The sequence below is a fragment of the Crassostrea angulata genome, chromosome 1, assembly GCF_025612915.1.
Source record: "Crassostrea angulata isolate pt1a10 chromosome 1, ASM2561291v2, whole genome shotgun sequence".
Taxonomy (NCBI): domain Eukaryota; kingdom Metazoa; phylum Mollusca; class Bivalvia; order Ostreida; family Ostreidae; genus Magallana; species Magallana angulata.
In genome coordinates, this window is record NC_069111.1 from 48,436,168 (window position 1) to 48,456,653 (window position 20,486).

At 34.2% G+C, this 20,486-nt stretch overlaps 1 protein-coding gene and 2 non-coding genes across 5 annotated transcripts in view; all 3 read left to right on the forward strand.

The window, feature by feature from the left end:
• The window catches only part of LOC128167054 (adenylate cyclase type 8-like), a 28,268-nt gene that overhangs the window by 2,804 nt on the left and 4,978 nt on the right, over positions 1 to 20,486 (forward strand). For 2 of the 3 annotated variants that reach the window (XM_052832562.1, XM_052832577.1), the window contains exons 2-15: positions 3,504 to 3,653; positions 4,011 to 4,129; positions 7,271 to 7,379; positions 7,793 to 7,920; positions 8,060 to 8,221; positions 10,091 to 10,193; positions 10,438 to 10,491; positions 10,875 to 10,936; positions 11,028 to 11,174; positions 11,828 to 11,915; positions 13,157 to 13,249; positions 13,630 to 13,880; positions 17,601 to 17,679; positions 20,241 to 20,399. In XM_052832562.1, coding sequence (XP_052688522.1) covers positions 3,504 to 3,653; positions 4,011 to 4,129; positions 7,271 to 7,379; positions 7,793 to 7,920; positions 8,060 to 8,221; positions 10,091 to 10,193; positions 10,438 to 10,491; positions 10,875 to 10,936; positions 11,028 to 11,174; positions 11,828 to 11,915; positions 13,157 to 13,249; positions 13,630 to 13,880; positions 17,601 to 17,679; positions 20,241 to 20,399 — 1,704 coding nt within the window. The remainder of the gene's footprint in view (positions 1 to 3,503; positions 3,654 to 4,010; positions 4,130 to 7,270; positions 7,380 to 7,792; positions 7,921 to 8,059; positions 8,222 to 10,090; positions 10,194 to 10,437; positions 10,492 to 10,874; positions 10,937 to 11,027; positions 11,175 to 11,827; positions 11,916 to 13,156; positions 13,250 to 13,629; positions 13,881 to 17,600; positions 17,680 to 20,240; positions 20,400 to 20,486) is intronic. The other variant, XM_052832569.1, reaches the window with a different exon arrangement.
• On the forward strand, positions 17,905 to 17,985 carry Trnal-uag (transfer RNA leucine (anticodon UAG)). Its single transcript has one exon. It is a non-coding gene; the product is annotated as a tRNA-Leu (tRNA).
• On the forward strand, positions 19,319 to 19,399 carry Trnal-uag (transfer RNA leucine (anticodon UAG)). Its single transcript has one exon. It is a non-coding gene; the product is annotated as a tRNA-Leu (tRNA).

Genomic DNA, 20,486 nt, shown 5'->3' on the forward strand with positions numbered 1-20,486 from the left:
TTCATACGATGAGTTTTTGTGGATTGATCTACGTTTCCGTCATTTGGATAAACATGATACAATAAAAAAAGTCACTAAGTCTTAATACTTAAAACCTGTGCTTTATAGTGAAGGTGAAGGTCCGTAGCTTCCGGTCTAAAAGAAATTCGGATGGACAACCTGGGAGTAACACTGTCATTTTCATTGAGGTTTCAGAACTAGATGTTGACTCAATATAAAATCTCTTCATATACACGTATAATATAAATGAAATGTATTTACCACTATCCGCAATCATTTAATATGTGACCAAATCTCATATGTGATCAAATTACCAACTGATTAGATTATACAAACTAAAGTTGATTAAATAACGAAAGTTCCAATTAAAAACTGTAAAATCAATATACTTTTAGACATTCATGCAATTCAGATTTTATTGTTCAGAACTTTATATCTAAATCAAAAAACAGTAAGCTCGATACCTACGGAGAATGACTGCACTATGTTGGGAATATAACACTGTCAGGATAATGTGAAATTTAAAAAAAAATCCATTCGTTCAGTAATTGAAATTGCATGATATTTTGTCTCACAAGATCTTTTTCGTAAAGAAATAAATCAATAATTTGATGATTGCTTGGTTTTTGCTGCAACCCAAGGTGAGACTGTTTGAACCACCTTTCTGGTTCTCTGTATTCTCCAAAAGAAAATTAATTACCGGTATACATGTATACCGGTACTAAGCTCTCGAGATAAACGGACAGTTTATCATGTCAGTATATAAATTACTTGTTTGACAACCTAAATGTTAAGGTCAGAGGTCGTGTATGTGTCAATGTTTGACATGACATCTGCTTTCACGGGACTTTATAATGGTCAGGGTATATTTGTTGTTCTTTGAAAACCATCTTTCTCTACACTCCGAACCAACTCGGTGAATCGGATGCACAATTTTCTCTGTACAGTGTGCATATAATTATTAAAATAATGGAAATCCGTTTTGATAAAGAAGATGGGGGAACAAGATAGCGCAAATGCCCATTTGGTTTTGTCGTAAAAACAATTTCAAATTAATTTTAATTCCAACCAAATATACTATATGATGTTAATTTACAAGTATACAAAAGCACGATTTCTATATAACTATATTCAGTTTTGAATATTTTAAAAAACGATAAAAAAAAATTCTAAAGTTTGGTGTTATCGTACCCAGAACCTAAAAACCCTAGATCTATAATGTTACCTAATGTCTGGTGCTCTAACCACTGAGCCATTTCAGTCACAACAAACTTCACTGTTAAATGCTAAATGGAACTTTAACCACGAATTTACGGACTTGTAGTATTTCTCTAAAACGTTCAGTTGTTGGGATACAAATTTAAATGACATTTTTAAAGTATAGTGGGTCACCATGTTTTTGTTGATTGAAATCGGTTTGATTTCCTTTAAACCTCAAATAGACTTTGACAAAAATATGGAGCCCAGACCCACTCTATAAAAGAAAAGGCATTGAATTTCTAAAAATGACACTATTTGGAGGTTTTGACACGCATACGCCAGTTTAAATCAACCTACTCTAAATATTTAACATATTTAAAGGTTATAAATCGATGTTATGGTTAATATACATCGTTTTTATTAATTGAGAAAGAAATTATGAGATTTGTCCATATTTTAATTTTATAGTATCTTATCTTTCCTCATATGGGCAGTTTACACGCCTTATTTACCCATCTTCAAATTTAAATTCTGCATTTAAATTCACGGATGCCTTTTAATCATCTACCCATCGGTCATGCATGTCGTAAATTTGACTTCATCATAATTTTGATTTCAGTCATGAATAAATGCACATTTATCCTTTTTTGTTTTTTGATTTTTAGTTTGTTTTCTTTGCATTTATCCGAAATTCAAAAAAGCTCTGTATGACGTCATTTCCTGGCATCCATGTCGGCTGCTGTGATCAGCGAGCGCGCGTTCTGAAGGTTGTCTGTTGATAGCGTTACCGGGAAACCCTGGATGATATTCCATTGATCCCCGGAAACTTGGCTTGTCAATTGCAGAGTCGTCCAAGTTAGAAACCAGAGATTTATTAATATAAAACATATTTTAAACAGTTTTTGTATTGTACAAGCCAGGATCATACATGAGCAAAATCAATAAAGTGTAATGAAAGGAAAATACATTTGACTTTTTGAACTTAAACATTCGTATGTTAATAACAGGTTGTATGAAGAGGAAAACATGTTCATTTTTGTAGAATTGTAATGTGGATTATATTCTGTTTTCAAAATTAAGCAAAATTGAGTATCAAACAACACAGCTCTAATAACTGGACGAGAATACAATGTGTGCTCGACAAAAGAATACAATTCATACATAGCGACCACCGTGGTAATGCATATAGTCAGAGTATGTATCTGACGCATTTATACAATGATGTACAGTACGAAAGCAATGTCTGTACCATCATAGAAAAAGAGAAAATGACAAAACCTATTATATTCATATTCTGGGAATAGAATAAGATTAAAGATGACATCATGTGGTCCTCGAAATCTTCATCAATTCGACACCAAGGATGGATGTTATGCTGGAAGAGCCCGGCCCGCAAACTGCATTTTACATGTTTCCAGCACTTTTCCCTCAGACAAAATAACAACAATCAATTCACAAACAATCAGATGACGCGTTACATAGAATTGTTATATTGAGTTGTAATGATACAACAGGGTGACAAAATCTTCTGCTTCCCTGTGATTTTCAAGAGTTATTTATAAAAAGTGGCAAGTGTGGTACATGTATATATTTCATAGAGAACTCATGAAGATTACAATGAAACTGGTCAAGTAGTGAATCGGCTTACTGTCATTTTTATTATACACTGTAGAGAGTGCATACTAGTATTGCACGAAAATCAATCACGTTAAAAAGTACGCTGAAAGCTCACTTGATTATCATTTCTGGGCAGCGTGGACATTTTATCATAACCAGCACACAGTTGATTTGTACATCTTATGCTGGTCCTTGATGGCAATATATATATCACCAAAGATACTTAATCCATCGAGTCGTTTTATGGGATGCAAAATTATCCTATGTTATGGCCGATTATTTTCTTTTCATCAGGTTTTTCAGAGTTAATTGTTTTTTTATCGAGCAGACGTTTGATGATACTGGTATGCATGTACGATATTCACACGATGTTAACATGTACATACATGTCACAAATTGTCACACATGTCACAATTTGGAAATACAGAATGATTAACAAATCTATTTAAAATCGTTGTACATGGAGCCATATTTCGTGATTATTTGATGTTCACTGACCATACGCTCTTGTATCATAGATTTTCTTTATAAATGAATAATAACTCAGGATCAAATTTTTAATTTTTAAAGAATTCAAATTCGAATATTCACGAAATCTCGAAAGTTGAGCAACTGCCAGAAACATGCATGCATAATTCTAATGTCTAGACGTCTGTATAGACAGAATAATGGCTCTCTTTTTTCAGGTGTCTTTGAGCTCTTCGATTGTTTTCTGTACCTGTACGTTTGGTTCGTACATGTTCTATCGAACGGACACTCACCTGAGAAATGCATTCTACGTTATGAAGGATTCGCACCTGACCAGTACTGCTATAGAACGCACGCAAGCTCTGCAGGTATATTATTATAACAACAAAGAATTTACAGATAATCGACTAGCTCATCTGATAGCAGATGTAAATTCAAAACCGATAATTAGGCTTAATGGTTTACATATGATATAAAAACTGCTCCAAACACTTTTTTAAGTATTTAGTAACTCTGCAACTTTGATAGGCTGGTACAGTATATCTGAAAGATTGTTTGGTCTTCCGATCCCACGACCATGTAGGATTTTAACTTTATAAACTCAAGAGTTTACAAATCGTGTAAGAAATCTTTATCAATCATAGATGTAATCATTTCAGTTGTTGTGTATGTTCCATAATGTTTATCAATTGAACTTTAATAAAAGAAAAAAACCTATCTTGCAGAAGAACCTTTTGTCGGCCGTGTTGCCGAAAGCTGTGGTAGCGAGAATCTCGCGTGACTTCTCCTTGTACAGATCTAACTCCTTCCGGGAACTCTGCAGCAAGTGCCATGAAGATGTCAGGTACATATATCTCCAACATTACTACGATTTGGTCCAAATCGTTTAATGTCATTAAAATGTTATAAAAACTAATGTTCTGCGGCAAAAACCGTATACTATTTTGTACTTTTACTATAGTCCTTGATATATAAAATAACCAAGAAATATTAACATGGAGGATTATGGAAGGGAATTATCGCGAGAGAATGCATATCAACTAGCATATCGGGGTACTGGTATTTAATTGACGTGCGCTTTAATTTGAACGTTTTGTTATAATGTATCGGTATATCCTTCTATATTTGATAATTTAGATGTGAAAAAGGAACTAGATACTAGTAGATTACACGATCAGTTTGTACCGATCCCTGCTGACAAAGCAGGAAACAACATAGTCTTTGTTTGTAAGGCTCATTATATAAATTGTACATTTATGTTAGAACTTTCCATTAATTCCGCAATTTTACCAAAATCAATAGCATAAAAATTACGACTTTCAACACTTTATACAAGCATCCTCCACGATACAAAGTCCAGGCTTTTTGACACCATTGATTGCTGCTTGTTCAATAAAAATTGATCACGTAAATTTACTTACCTTGTCATCGGTCATTTGCAAAATTGGTTTGATAAAAACCTTAATCGGATTGTGTACATAAGTACTTTGAGGTGGATACTAAAAAGATGCTTGAAGTTCTAAAAGACAGCATCTACGTAAATTTTAGAAAAAAAGGACATGCTCTTCGTATGAACAGTTTGTAAGGCGAGGCAAGCTACTGACAAACAGATAACACAGGACTGTCAAGAGTTTCCATTGAAGTCATATTTTCGTAAGTTCTATGGTCCATACAACTTTGTCGGCAAATACAATCTTCCAGTGAGTAGATGACGTGCAATCCTCCATGGCACCTGTTCCTACCTCGAGTTTTTTAGAGGTCTTTGTTTGCTCTTATTCTGTTTTGTATTTTCCCCTTGGACTTTTGAGTTTGAGCACTGTTCGTTATCACCACATGTCATCAGACATATAATTGCTACCTTTATCGTTATTAGGTGAACTTTTTTGGAATTTGGAATGTCCCTGTGACAGTTTCTATAAAGTCTTTTGTTTTTTGGAAAATCATAAAGACAGTCAGAGAGATTAGGGTCTGCATCTATGATCGATTATTCGAACTGCTGAGCTGTTATAGTAAGACTATCTTTGAAAATCAGTCTGGTTTGCTTTTAGTTTGAAGTCTACATGTCCTCGCGTATCGATTTAAGTTTATCCAAAGAGCTATTCCCCATTGAATATATATGTCTGAATAATCAAACTGAATGTAGTTTAGACTTCAAACGAAAAAATCATTTCCAGGTATATGAGTAGGAAAGTAATTTCAATGATTCCGACAGAGCAGGAATTCTGCCGTATGAATGAAGCAATCGGCGGAATGAAACTCCTATTGGATAACCACTTTTCATCTCTATTAGAACGGCTCACCGAATGTCTGTAAAGTAGACGTACATGTATTGAATCATGTATTTTATGTTCATTCAAAGATTTGTTTTCAAAGAAGGAAAAGGGTTAGAGGAAATATTGAAGTGACCGTGATTGAATAGAAACGACATCCATAGATGATAAAAGCCAAAAAGCCACGTTGTTTATGATGGCTGAAGAAACAATTCAATATGATTCAATTACAATATGTCTCTCTTCTTCGTGTGTTGATTACAATCCTCTCTAGCTGATTAATTGTTTTGTGTACAAGATGCTTTGAATACAATTTTGCTGTAAATATGATCTGATATGATTTGATTATGATAGATTTTCAAAAACATGCTTTTTTTAAATACAACACACCCTGATTAAAGCAGTGTTTTCATTACTATATAAGATTTTTGATTCTATCATGCTTTGTTAATGGTAGGAACATTTTCTCGCCTTAGTGAACCAATTTTGGAAGATTTTTCTGTATATTCCTCATCATTTTTCGACTACCGATTTTAAATGGATTTTGTCGATGATTTTAATCACAAATGTGAAGAAAAACACATATACTATTATGTGTTGTTAATAAAACAACAAATCACGAACGTTAGCTATCAAGGAGTTCACCCCGACGCCATGCAATCAGAACGCTTTGGTTGTGTTACCAAAATCATGTTTCCCAAAACTTTTATTTCATCACCAGTAAGCATTCTTATTCAGTATTTTCAAATTCGAATCATTTGGCCCTAGCATTTTTTTAAAAAGCATAATCCTCGTTTTCGTTTGAGTCAATATAAACTAACAGTCATTCGCAAATGCAACTTTGTGTATGTTGTCAACAAACTTGACTGTTCAAGTCTTCAGTTCTTTCATTTATTTAGGTGATTAAGCTCTAAGAAAAACTATTTGGAGATGGAAAAATATTTGAAGGTGCATTCAGTGAAACTTTACATCAAAACATCTATATTTATCTTCTAAATGGCGTACTAAATTTATTGTGCAGGGTCACAATAACCGTTTTTGCATCAATGATTAGTCTTAAAGAAATATTTAGAATGTAAATCGTATGAGATAAAAAGAGCATCCATAGTTGTGCGATGGAATAGTTATATTCGCTCGGCAAGCCATGAGAATATATACACCCCTTCAACGAGTTGGATAAAGCAAATATAATATCACTCGATATACTACAGTAGATATCCTCTATCTATATGACATATTGTTATTGTTATCACAATGCATTTTGATTTCATTTAGCTCTGATTAGAACCCGTTTGATTACATGTAGCTGTGATTATAAACTGTTTGATAACATGTAACTATAATTACAACCCGTTTGATTACATGTAGATGTGCTTATAACCTGTTTGATTACATGTAGCTCTGATTACAATCTGATTACAACCTGTTTGGCTACATGTTGCCCTGATTATAACATGTTTGATTACATGTAGCTGTGATTACAAACCCGTTTGATTATATTATGCTCTTAATACAACCTGTTTGATTACTTGGTGCTCTGATTACAACCTGTTTGATTACATTAAGATCTGATTAAACATGTTTAATTACATGTAAGTCTGATTGAACATGTTTGATTACATGTAGCTCTGATTTCAACCTGTTCAATTACATGTTGCTTTGATTACAACCTGTTGGATTACATGTAGCTCTGATTACAATATGTTTGATTTCAGTATGCTCTTTTGCACTGTGACGGGTATTGGTGACTTTGCAGATAAATCTCCCAAATCATGCATTGTTCTCATCAACGAATTAATGTCGCAGTTTTCCTACCAAGCGAAGGTAAAAAAAGTAATCAACAGCTGGTCTTAGCTGGGATTTCTTATGTTGAAAAGAAATTAAGCATACTGTATACACGTGCTATTTGCAAACTGTGTCGCTCCGTCTTTAATTCGTCAAGGCAATGGAATATATGATAAATAATTTTAATTAAATCTATTCAACACAGTAATTTAAACATAATACAGTAATTTGTCCGAGAGAATAAGGGAAGGCGTAATAATTTCGAAATGAATCATTAGTTTAATTGCTGTTTACAATTCTCCAATGAGTCGATACGGCACTGTTTAATGTTTTAAGACTTGGACCTTTTTAAAAACCAATTGTTCTTAGTTCTTTGTTCCCTGACGTAAGGAAAACATATGTTAGCTCCACATTAATACAGATTTTATTTTGCCTTGTGCTGTCTCCTATAGAAACACTTTATGGAGGAGGTGGGATGGTCTTTAAACGAGTATCAAGCCGTCTGTGGCGCCATGGAAACACGTGTAGATCACCCCATCCTAACCGTGTACACGGCAATGGCAATACTGGACTACATGAAGTTCGTATGCAGTCTCCCCTTTTGAATATTATTAAAATAAATTGAGCATTTTTGTCACAATTCTTCAAACGCTTTGAATATTAATCAACTCATCCAAATGTAACGCGTTAACGATAAAACTTGTCATTTTCTTTCTAAGGGAACTCAAACACAAAGTAAAACTTCCAAATGTGCACGCGCGGATCGCTATCCACACGGGTGACATAGTGACAGCGGTGCTGGGGGCACGACATTGGAAGTACGACCTCCTGGGTGATGACGTCATCAGGGCCAAACACTTGCTAGAGAGGGCACACAACGGGTAAGAGGGAAATCACACGCGATGACGTCGCTCAATAAATCCTTCGCAAAAATGTACGTCAACCCATAGTAACGCTCATGCATAGTAACGCTCATTTTTTAAATTAAATATGATGTAACAAAGGATGATGGGTAGCAACGTAGTCGTTAAATAAGAGCGGTGTACTAAAGTTAGTTATACCTATTGTCTAGTATCATTTTTATATAATTAAAATGTTTCATCTGATGCATTGTTTCAAGCCATGTGATATTTAATGTTCCTATTAGGGCTATATTGTTACGATAAATAAGCAACACATGTAGAGTTTCTATTTGCTAAACGATTGACTTTAGATAAGTGTTACTTCATGAAAAATTATAAATAAGATTGTGAACTTTGTTAAACAGGGTTATTATAGGATCAAACAGGGTTAGTCTTGGATCAAATTAACCGGGACTTAAACTTGAAAAAAAAATTAGATAAGAGATTTCGAAATATTACTCGACATTTTGTTTTCGCAAAGTGATGTCAATAAAATCGAAAAATCAAAACATTCCGGAAAATGAAGAGGTTGGGGTTATAATGCCATGTTCAGTTATTTCAGACAGTGTTGATCATATAGACTTAATGTAGTTGCTAAGTGTTTTTTTTTTCATAGAGACGTATCAAAATAACTTTTTTATTTACGTCGAGACGAAGTTTAATGAATTTAGATAATTACTAATAGCTTTAATGAACTTTCATAAATCAAATATCTCCCAAGAGAATGACAGGAATGTTTATGCTGAGTGAACTCGGACGAAATATGAGCAGATAACTAAGTTATTTTGTTTTTCATTAATGAAGTAGGGGGATTTTCATGAGTTTCGAGATTATTGATTTAAAAATATATACATGTAGCTTGAAACGAATTAAGTTAATTAATATGGTGGATTCATTCACGAAAAGGATTAACAAATTATACATGTATTAAAATTGTTAAAAATGTCTGAGGTGCTAGTTTATATTATCGAAATTAAATAAAAAAAAAAACGGTACTCGCGTAAAATAAGGAATCTAGAGTAAACCTTAATAAATGAAACAAATGTATTTCACTCTAGCATGTAAGTATCCGATCGAAACACAGACACTAACTTCAAATATTCCTGTGCATTTAGTTTTAACACTGAATTTAAACTGTAGGCATTGAAAAAAAAATAGCAGAATTGAGAAAATAAAAAAGGTACATGTACATTTAGGAACGAGTCAACGATACTTATTTAATACTTGCAACCAACAAGTATGAGTCTTGGGAGTTGTTTTTTCAATCAACTTTCCTATGCAGATACTCTGGAAAACCGGACGTGAGACAATGTTTGGGCATAAGCACAAATCATCACCACTGAGAAGACTTAGTTCTTGAAAATAGTCGATGATATCGACGTAATGTATTCTGAAGCATTGTTTTTCAAAGAAACTTATTTAAAGATACATTAAAAATCGTCAGTTTTTTTAAAAATGGTACAACCAATGTTGTTTGGATCCATACAGCTTTCTAGAAATGTTTCGATTACTGATACATATTTTGATGGAATTAATTCGATCTTGAAATATTACAAAACATTATTCATATGGGGTTTTCGGAATTCTTGTCGGGAATTCTTGTACGAGAAATCATATCATAAATTCATATCATAAAAATGCACGTTATTCAGATACAGATAAAAAAAAACTTCTTTCCATACAGAAAAGCATATCTTTGATTTTAAAATGAATAATAATCGATAAAATCAACTCCCGTCAGTACTTCAGTAAGTACTTCAATACTTTGTTTATATTCAAAATAATTGATGCCATGTCTAAAACAATCATACATTACCTATATAAGATTTTTCATCCTCTTCCCTGCAGACAGGTGTTGATATCCGAGGCCACCAAATCAACTCTTCACGACGAGTTCATCATTGAGGCGATCGGCGAGTCCGACTTCTCTGTCAGATACGTCGTCAAACGGGTAACCATTGGTGACCATTGGAGACCATCATAAAGATATATACATAGATATATACATGATGACCTAACATTATTCTCTGGTTGTTTTCAATATGAATTATAGTCGGAATTTCTAATCTCAATTAAAAAATAACATCGGAATTTCTAATCTCAATTAAAAAAATAACATGGCCATGGAATCCTTTTTGGGGCAGTTGCCCTTGAACTACAGTACCTTACCTTGTACTCAAATATTTTATTTTCAGTTTAATGGAGATGACTACGAAAAAGGAATCGCCGCCCGCAGGGTTCACAGAAAGGTGATCTTATTATCAATCAAAGTACTGAAATTACAAACACGCGTAATAACTACCTGGTAGAGTAGTAAAAGTAAGTATTGCGTAATAATGGCTGGATCCCAATTACTAAGGGAAACAGTTTTGCGGTTGTGTAATGCAGTGCATTGAATAATCAGACAATGAAAAAAAACACTCACAGATTTATAGTTTAAAATTAATCAAAATATTAACCATGGTTGCATTCACTGAGAAATAAACACTTAATGTGTACACAAAATGAACACATCTGAAATTCAAAGATGCTGCATTCTCTAAGGAATCTTTGATCTTGAACTTGCCGCATGCTTTTGATGTTGATACAAGTTCCGTCTTTTCTTTCTCCTAACCAAATGTTTTATGCTTAGGGACTTGAGGAAGACGTCCAAACACTGAGAGACTATAATACAAAACGTAATGAATTAAAGAGGTTAGTAAACATTGTGTAAAATCATTATCTAGTCGAACAAGTAAATGGTATCTGTAATTTAGTTGTCAGCCTTGTCACTTCTCTGTTTCAGGAAGCGGTCCAGTATCCAGGCCATGTACAACAGCTCACTGAAGCCTGTGTGTGAGCGAGACCGGGAGACCCTGAGTCCTGTCTATGTAGGCCTCTGTGTCTTCTCTGTGCTCACCAACTTCTATGTGACCGCTGTTGTCTCAAACATGTAAGTCGACTCAATCATGTGAGTCATCTCAAACGTGTAAGTTATCTCAAACGTGTAAGTCATCTTAAATATGTAAGTCATCTCAAACTTGTAAGTCATATCAAACATGTAAGTCATCTCAGACTTGTAAGTCATCCCAAGTATTAAAGTCGACTCAATTGTGTAAGTCCTCATAATCGTACACATCATCTGAACTATGTATGTCGTCTCAAACATGTAAGTTGACTCAATCTTGTAAGTCATATCAAAAGTGAAGGTAACCTCAAACATGTAAGTCATATCAAACGTGTAAGTTATCTCAAATTTGTAAGTTATTTCAAATAGAACAGAAATATGCTATTCTCAGGGTTCTTTTTCTTATATTTTAACAAATCCTTTATTCCTAGCATCTGCTTTTGTATACTTAACACCAAAAATAACGATTTTGATATCTTGAGAAGACCCCTTTAAAAAACAGACCGTTAATTTCAGTATTTCTAAGATATAAGTTAAAACATAATTATATGATAAGGTAATGACATTTAAAAAGTAAATTTCTAGCTTATGAATGGAGATGGACAATTATTTTATTTTGTTAAAGAGTACTGTTCAATCACTGTCTTGAAATCGCAGTTTGTATTATTGGTAAACATTTCAGTGGTCTTTTGTTTCAGATCCCTCGCTCAGATAATAGCTCTTACCATTGCAGTATTGTTTTTACTGAGTTTCATTGCCATCAACTTCTTCATTAGCAAAGTACAGGTAAGATGAATTGCCCCTGAAAATGGGTCAGTGTTGGTTGAATTGAACACAGAGCAATAATTATGATTAAAGTAGCGAGAGGGGTTACTTTAAATCTATCCAGTGGTAGTGAGTGGAGTGCCTATAGTTAGAGAACTATCCCAAGGGACCTGTCCGAAGTAAATGGCTTCCGTCTAGGGTTAAACAGGGGCTTATGAAAGTAAAAATGAGAAACCATTGACATCCAGTCAGTGGATATATTCACTGTCTATTGTTTTGAGAGAAGATCCGAATCTTAATTTCTAAGCGCATTGAATTGATTCATTGAAAGAAGCAAAAACTTTTAAGTATTCAAATATTTAAACCTACTTAAAGCTAGCAATATATTGATACTAAACTTTTCCGTGCTATACTAAATGAAAAAATACCAAAATCTTTGGTGTTCAATGTTAAAATAGACTTATGGAGAAATAGCTGCAGGTCTGAGAATCCTGTTCTAAAAAAAAGTCTGTCCGATTTTCTTAAGACTGCATGTGAGATACAGACCTGGAACAAATGGGAAATATATTTTTGTTTAATTATTACATTTTTATATCTTTAAGGGGCATGGTCACGATTTTGGTCAAATTTTATTTTTCTGTTTTTATTATTTACAATGCTTTAGGAATGCATTTTTAATGATCAAATGAAATTTGGTTGACAGTCGATGAGTTTTAAGCAAGATACAGGGCTCACAATTCTTCGTCATGTAAACAAGGCTGTGCCCTGTTTTTGTTTACATAGGTTCAATATACCAGAAAAAATCTTTTTCAAGCTAATTTCTCTTTATTCTTATTCGTTTTAAGCATAGATAAATAGTAACTAATGATTAACACATTCATTTGAGGTCTAAAACTGGAATTTTCACTTCAACATTCAAAATGTAAACAAAAGCTTTGTTTACATGGTGAAGAATTGTAAGCTCTGTAACTCGCTTATAACTGAACAAATGACAATCAAATTATGGTTGCCTATTAAAAATGCCTTACTAAAGCATTGTAAACACTAAATCGAAACTACCAAAATCGTGACCATGCCCCTTTAAGAGTAGGTTTTACTTTGCAAATACATGTATGTGCCTTTGAAAACAGCTTCTGTCCGTAGTACTTCCTAAACATCATTTCAAAGAGAACATAGCTAACTTTAATAGGCACACGTATAGAAAAAAAAAATCACAGTCATGTCATATATTGTTAAAATTGAGAATCTGAGACCGATTTCAGAAGCAGCACCGGTCGACCTTGACCCTGATTGTCGGACACCTGTTTCTGGTTGGATTTGTGACTTACTTCTGTACTTCCGGCGTGTTCTTAATGGTATTGTTTTATTGTTTTACGTCTTAACGTATAAAAATTTTCTTCGAAAGCATGTATCTTTAAACGTTGTCCTTGTTCGATGGGTATTCGTTTTCACCAATGCTCACAATCACAATCTTTAAATATCGATATTAATGCAAGGGGTTAAAATTATTTATCTATCTTTCTTTTCATTCTTTTTTAAATGGGATGTGTTGCAGTTATATTATAAGAAACCCCCACCCCTGTGAAAATGTAACCTAATCTGGTCGTTTAAATCGTTGTATGGGAAAGTGCCTCCCCCAAACATGTGAGAGAGACACACGAATATATTGCAAAGAATACATAGATGTACATTGTCCTATGTGCTTAAAAATATTAAATGAATATTTTCATTTTAGCAGGCGGAAATTAGCACAAGATCTCAACATCACAATGTCACCCTGTCCTCCCCCTCCGCCCGGCCCCACCTCTGCTGTTTCCCGTCCTTCATGGCCGTGACCTTGACCGTCCTCACGGTGGCGCTCACTGCGTGTGACGTAGCCAGCTTGATGACCAAACTGTGCTGTGTCGTCATCACCGCGGTCTTCCACCACGTGGTGGGGTACGGCGTCTTACCTGGGACCTCGGAGTGGATAACCGGCGTTCCTCCGTGAGTAGTTCCTTCCCCAATCCCCCACCAAAACACCACCCCCCCCCCCAAAAAAAAACAAACAAAATAACCAAAAAACAAAATAAAAAAAACCCCAAAAACCACACAGTTTCCGTCAATGCGGATAGAATTAGTAATTGAAAAATCCCGTAGTTTCTTATACCAATATGCACTGGTATAAATTGTAGAAATACTACTATCTACATAGAGAAGTCTGGGTTCATTGATAATAAAGGCTAGTAAGAGCAAAACACAGGACAAATATGGAGGGTAATCGTGTTCAAAAATCCAGACATGTAAACTTGTAAATCCGAATATGCAATCGTGTTGATGTGTGAGCCTGAGCATGAATATGTGTAATTCTGATCGTGTAACCTATAAAACTCGGGCATAAACACGTGTAAGATTTGACTCAGTTCCTTCGCATGATGCACATGTTTACATTAGTTAATTAAACCTTCAACTTTGCACACTTTCAATCCGTAGTTTCTGCGTTTGTAACTTCAGGCTCGGCAATAGCACATCTGACATGATACAAATTGACAAATGTAAAGTCTACAAGTTTGTCGAATTTTGACATGACCTTATATGGCTACTGCCTTGCTGCGGGAAAAGGCATGCCGTAACCGCCGGACCGGAATGAACGAAAAATAATCATAATATTCAGCTAAACTGTTGCAATAAGCTTTTAATGAACGACACCTTTTCTATCGCAAACACCGTTATTATTTTTAGAAAAAAAATTGAGGTATGATTGAAACTGGACCAAACAGGAAGAGGTTCATGTAGAAAAAAGAAATCGTTGCCGATGTGACGAATGCGCTAATTTCCGTAATATAATTCTCATAGTATTATAGAAGAAAATGCCTAATATCTTATATCTCTAAAAAAAAATTCACATGTAATTTAAACTGGAATATAAGTAAATGCGTACTCTTTTCTAGAAATGAGACGGATCAAGAAATTTCCTAAGGGAGTAATTATATTTTGAGCGGCATGGGGTTCGAAGACCGCCGTGAGGTCCCATGTAACTCCATTGCTTCTGAATTCTAAGAATTTTGAGAGTGAATTTTTAACCGGGTTTCCGATTATTGAAATGGTAAAAATTGCAGCCGGGCGAGTGGCTGTCAAAAAGGTACCCTTATTGTACCGATAACTCCTCGAACAGTTTTCAAGATAGGAAGTTGTTCTTTTGCAGATAATTTATACATATATATCAGAAGTATGCAAACTGCTAGGATTTTGGTTTCTGATAATTCATTAAAATATCAGCTGTTGAACTTAGTCATTTTTGGGCAAAAACATTGCATATAGAGTACCCCATTTTTACTCTTGTTATTTTTCTGAATTAGTTAGAATAAACGACCTGCAAGGATTTGGTAATTTTTCGCGGAAGAATTTATGTTACTTTACATGTATTTATACTTTTTGTTGTTGTGTAAGTAAAAGATAAATAATAACACAAACTTCAAAAATAATCAAAAAAACTAGCGCATATTTTTTGTGCGCCGTAAATTTAAGTTTTACTATGGGAGGCACTGTAGCTCAAAGATCGTCCATCTGTATTTTTAGACAGGGAGCTACAGACCTGCAGCTAGTTCACAAGTGGCTGTAAAGCTGTATTATACTAGCTCTCCAGAAAATTTTTATCAGCCAACTTCACAAAGTGAGTCTGTATTGAACCAACATTCAGGACGTCATACTCAATCCCGTAAAAATTGCTTAAAATAATTTTTAAAAAATGTCAATTTTTACCTGCATGGTAGGCTTTTTTCCTATATATTGCCGACAATGCAAAGAAACATTTCTTAAAATAATTTATACACATTTTAATTTCACGACAGTTAACCTTATCTTTGGAATTTTTATTCATTTTTTTAAAGAGGGTGTCGCTTCTTATGTCTCATATTACCGGGTAATCACAATCTCAAAACCAATGTCTTTAAATTGTCTGTTTTTCTTATCGATAACTTTGCAACTCAGCTGACGGACCCCGTGTAATTTTTCGCGGGGGGGGGGGGTGTCTTGTCACAACTTTGTGGTAGCGATAAGGATGCATTTGGAGATATTTTCTTAATTCAGCCGAGGCCTATACTTTAACAATTTGTCGCATGTACTCTGATAACAGTGGCGTCGGAAGCAAATTGAAAGGGGGGGGCTAAACTAATCATGAAAAATATTGACAAGAATTCCTATAATCATGAAAATTCTAATCCGTTGGGGAAGGTATACCAATAACTCCAATCTTACCTGCCCAATTTGTTCCCTCCAAATCATGAAATCCCTAATCCGTGGTGGTGGTGGTGGGGGGGGGGGGCTAGTTTACACTCTAATTTTCAATATCACTATTAATATTTCATTCTCTTTAAGGTCTTTTAAGGAACAATTTTGTTTGTTGGGAGGAAAAAGTAGGGGGGGTTGAATCCTCCCAGTTGCTATGTTCCTATTGGTTAGGTCTAACTTGGCAAAAAAGTGGGGGAGGGGAGGGGGGCTAAGTCCCCCCCCAGCCCCCCCCCCCCGGTTCAAACGCTTATGAATAAAAATGCGTATATATCTTTATACACGTGTATTCAAATAAAGTCATTAAATGTAATTTTTTCAGTTCTAAGAGGATTTCTGAAGCCGATCGAATTCTTTACTCGCATCTTTTATACATTCTCTTGATAAAATGTACACCAATCTCATAATTTAATTTTCCGAAAAATAATACTCTATGAAATGTTGTTATCCAGAGATAATTTGATTATAGGCTTACCTAATATTTGTTTAAATTTATTCCGTCCCTATTCCGGCGATTACGGCATGCCTTTACCTGCAGCTAGCCTTTTTCTATCAGTGACGTCACTGTTTCCATATAAGGTCATGTCAAAATTCGACAAACTTGTAGACTTTACATTTGTCAATTTGTATCATGTCAGATGTGCTATTGCCGAGCCTGAAGTTACAAATGCAGAAACTAGGGATTGAAAGTGTGCAAAGTTGAAGGTTTAATTAACTAATGTAAACAATAAAGTTGCAAAATGTGCATCATGCGAAGGAACTGAGTCAAATCTTACTTACACGTGTTTATGCCCGAGTTTTATAGGTTACACGATCAGAATTACACATATTCATACTCAGGCTCACACATCAACACGGTTGCATATTCGGATTTACAAGTTTACATGTCTGGATTTCTGAACACGATTACCCTCCATAGAACAATAATTGTACGAATCTACGATGCATTACATTAAAGTGTGAACTGATTGATTTTGAATGTTGTGAAAAAATAAAGTTATACTGTTAATTGTCTCTTATTTGTCCCATAAAAGTAATGACAGTAACAAATATATAAAATTATTTGAATATTTTCTTTATGACCTTTATCCTTCTTTGACACTGTTGTCTTTAACTAATTTTTAATCTTAATTTAAAATTATATTTGAATATTTTTTTCTAATCTTTATCCTTCTTTTACACTATTGGCTTTACAAAGTTAAGAAAGATGTATATTATATAGGAGTAAAACGAGAATACACAATATCAGAGAAAAGGACGGCATTTTAATCAACTTTTGTTAATGAAGATGATTCTGATTTTCAAATCAGGTCTTATTACCGGCATAACAGTGAACTCAATGTACTTGATTACTGACTTAAACTTGTAACTATTGTAAGACATTACACCGGTCTCCGGCCTGTGTTGATGAGTGATTACTTGTTTCTTTTAATATTACAGATCCTCCATACTGCCTAATTATGACATCTCCATCTATTTTACTGGAATTTGTGTTTCCGTGATTCTTTTGAACATCCAGGTTAGTCGGCGACTTCTCTGATATTGCAGTGCACATCTAATCGATATTTTAATTTTGTTTTTAAATTAGAAGGTAGAACACTTCAATAAACAAAGAGAGAGAGAGAGAGAGAGAGAGAGAGAGAGATCATTATATAATAATGGACTTTGTAATACTCCCCGATTTTATCGATTATCAGTTGCCTATTGAATCATTTACGTTGTGCATTACCGATTTGATATATATGGTAGCGTGGCCGAGCGGTCTAAGGCGCTGGTTTTAGGCACCAGTCTCAATGAGGCGTGGGTTCGAATCCCACCGCTGCCATTTAGTTTTTTTAATGGCAAGTACATTGAGGTCTGTATAGCCACTGGTCCGGAAAAAATTCGGATGGACGACCTGGGTAGATTTTTTTTTATACCGGAAGCTACAAATCTGTAACTAAAATAAATATAAACATACAATTTTTAAAAATGACAATAATTGATCGAATACTAGTAACTATAAAAAAAACGTTGTTTAATTTTCCGAAGGAAAATCCCGGTAATTAAAATAGTGAAAATGAAGGGCGATCGGGCGGCTGTCAAAGGGGTTCATATGTACCCTATTGTACGGATAACTCCTCCTACAGTTTTCAAAATAGGAACTGCATGAAGTTTTGTTTTGCAGATCAATTGTAAATATGTCAGAGATGTGCTTATTACTTGGATTTTGATTTTTGATCATTTTTGCGAAACATACCAGCAGTTAAGGTACCTCACTACACCCATTCTTATACTATTAAAGACACTTCGTCACAAGATAGCGATTTAGATGTTTTGTTAAACTGTTAATATCGTTCGATTGGGTTGTATATCGTCGGAGCTCAGTGGTTAAAGTATTGGGCTTCTGAACCGCAGATCATGAGTTCGAATCCGCCTAGAGTTTTTGTTAATGTTTACTGAAATAAATTTATTTTATTTTGCATCCAAAATTGCACATTTTTTGCCTATTTGACTTAAATACTTCTTATTCATTATGATATTTATCATAATCAAGTAATTTTCTGCTGATTTGAGAAAATATTTCAAGGTGTAGTGAGCCATCTTAAACTTAATTTTTTGTTGCAAAATATTGCATGTAGAGAACCTCATTTCTCTGCATAGGTCCCGTAGTGCTTATTTAATTCAGGTTGACAAATACATTATGGATAATGTTCACACTAACGAAATCCCGGGTTAATTTGAAGACTTTCTCTTGTTTTAAATGAAACAATATTCGTAAAATAATTATTTTCATTTTATTTTTTTTTTTTTCATTTTTGACACGCAGAGCATAATTTTAATTGTAAAGTATAGTAATAAATTAATTACTCTGTATTCTAACGTTAGGAGGTCTAAGAGAAAAGAGTTCTCGAAGCAGGATGTGCGAAATATATTCTTAATTCTAAATAACGCTTAGTCTTACAAAAAATATGTATTAATATAAGAATTATTTATTGTCGTAATTTACATTATTAGATATCAATGATCATTACTGTGTGATATAAAATAATTAATCAAATCACCATTAATAAACATCTTCGGAAATGGGGATTTTCACTTGATAAGCTTGTAGTAGATTTTAAAATCTTGATTATTTGGTTATTGAATGTAATAAAAGTTAAAACAGGTATTTGCAAGGTAGCGTGGCCGAGCGGTCTAAGGCGCTGGTTTTAGGCACCAGTCTCAATGAGGCGTGGGTTCGAATCCCACCGCTGCCATAATTTTTAACTGGTCCACAGCATAAAAGGGTGTTTAGTTTTTGCTTTCAACCTGCTCCAACAATGCTATACTGATATCCCAGTGTTTAGTTCATAGATATTGACCACAAGTACGTAATATTTCCTTTTTCCTTCAGTAAAGATCTCTGTAAGGAGATATATAGAAAAATATAACAAAAAAATCTTCAAAATATTTGGATTATTTCTTTTATTAAATGATATTGCTTGTGTTAAGTTATAAGGTACTGAAAGTGAGATGTACATGTATATTTGAACAATTTCAATATCTTTTTGTCAATGATGTTTTTTTTTAAATATTTTTACCTATAAGAACGATATTTCGTCATGAAAATTTGTATGAAAATTCGTATGAGATTTTCCATGTTTACTTATATTATAAAATTCATATACAGTTATGTGAATAAAAAAAGTGTTAAGGTAATTAATCTGATCGGTCAATTGTAAAGCACACAACCTCATTAAAAAAAGGGGAAAAGGTCGCCGTCGGATACCGTTTTATATTATAATAGGCCGTTGCTTGACTTAAACTGTATTTACGTGAGGTTCCTAGAATATTTTGGGCGTCTGGTGGCTTTTACTGCATCACCATTTGATATCTGTAGATATCAAACATGTTTTGGCGACTGATATCTGTATAAGTCTATATGTAGCATGCTTGGGCGACTTATGACATTAACTGTAATATCGTTTAATATCTGTAGATATCAAAAATGTTTAGGCGACTTATGACATTAACTGTAATATCGTTTAATATCTGTAGATATCAAAAATGTTTAGGCGACTAATGACTTTAACTGTAATGTCGTTTTAATATCTGTAGATATCAAGCATGTTTGGGCGACTGATGGCTTTCACTACACGGAAGAAGCGTAAGAGACAGCTGCTATTGGACTGTCGGCAGAAATACCGGACGCTAGTCCTGGAACTGTTTCCGTACGAACTGGCGACCAGTCTCCTTCAACATAACAACAACCAGAAGGCAAGGGGTCAAGATTATTGTTAATTGATTTCGTTATCTGAGAGATTACTTAACACTGTTCAGCCTCGACTCTTTTGCTACAAACGT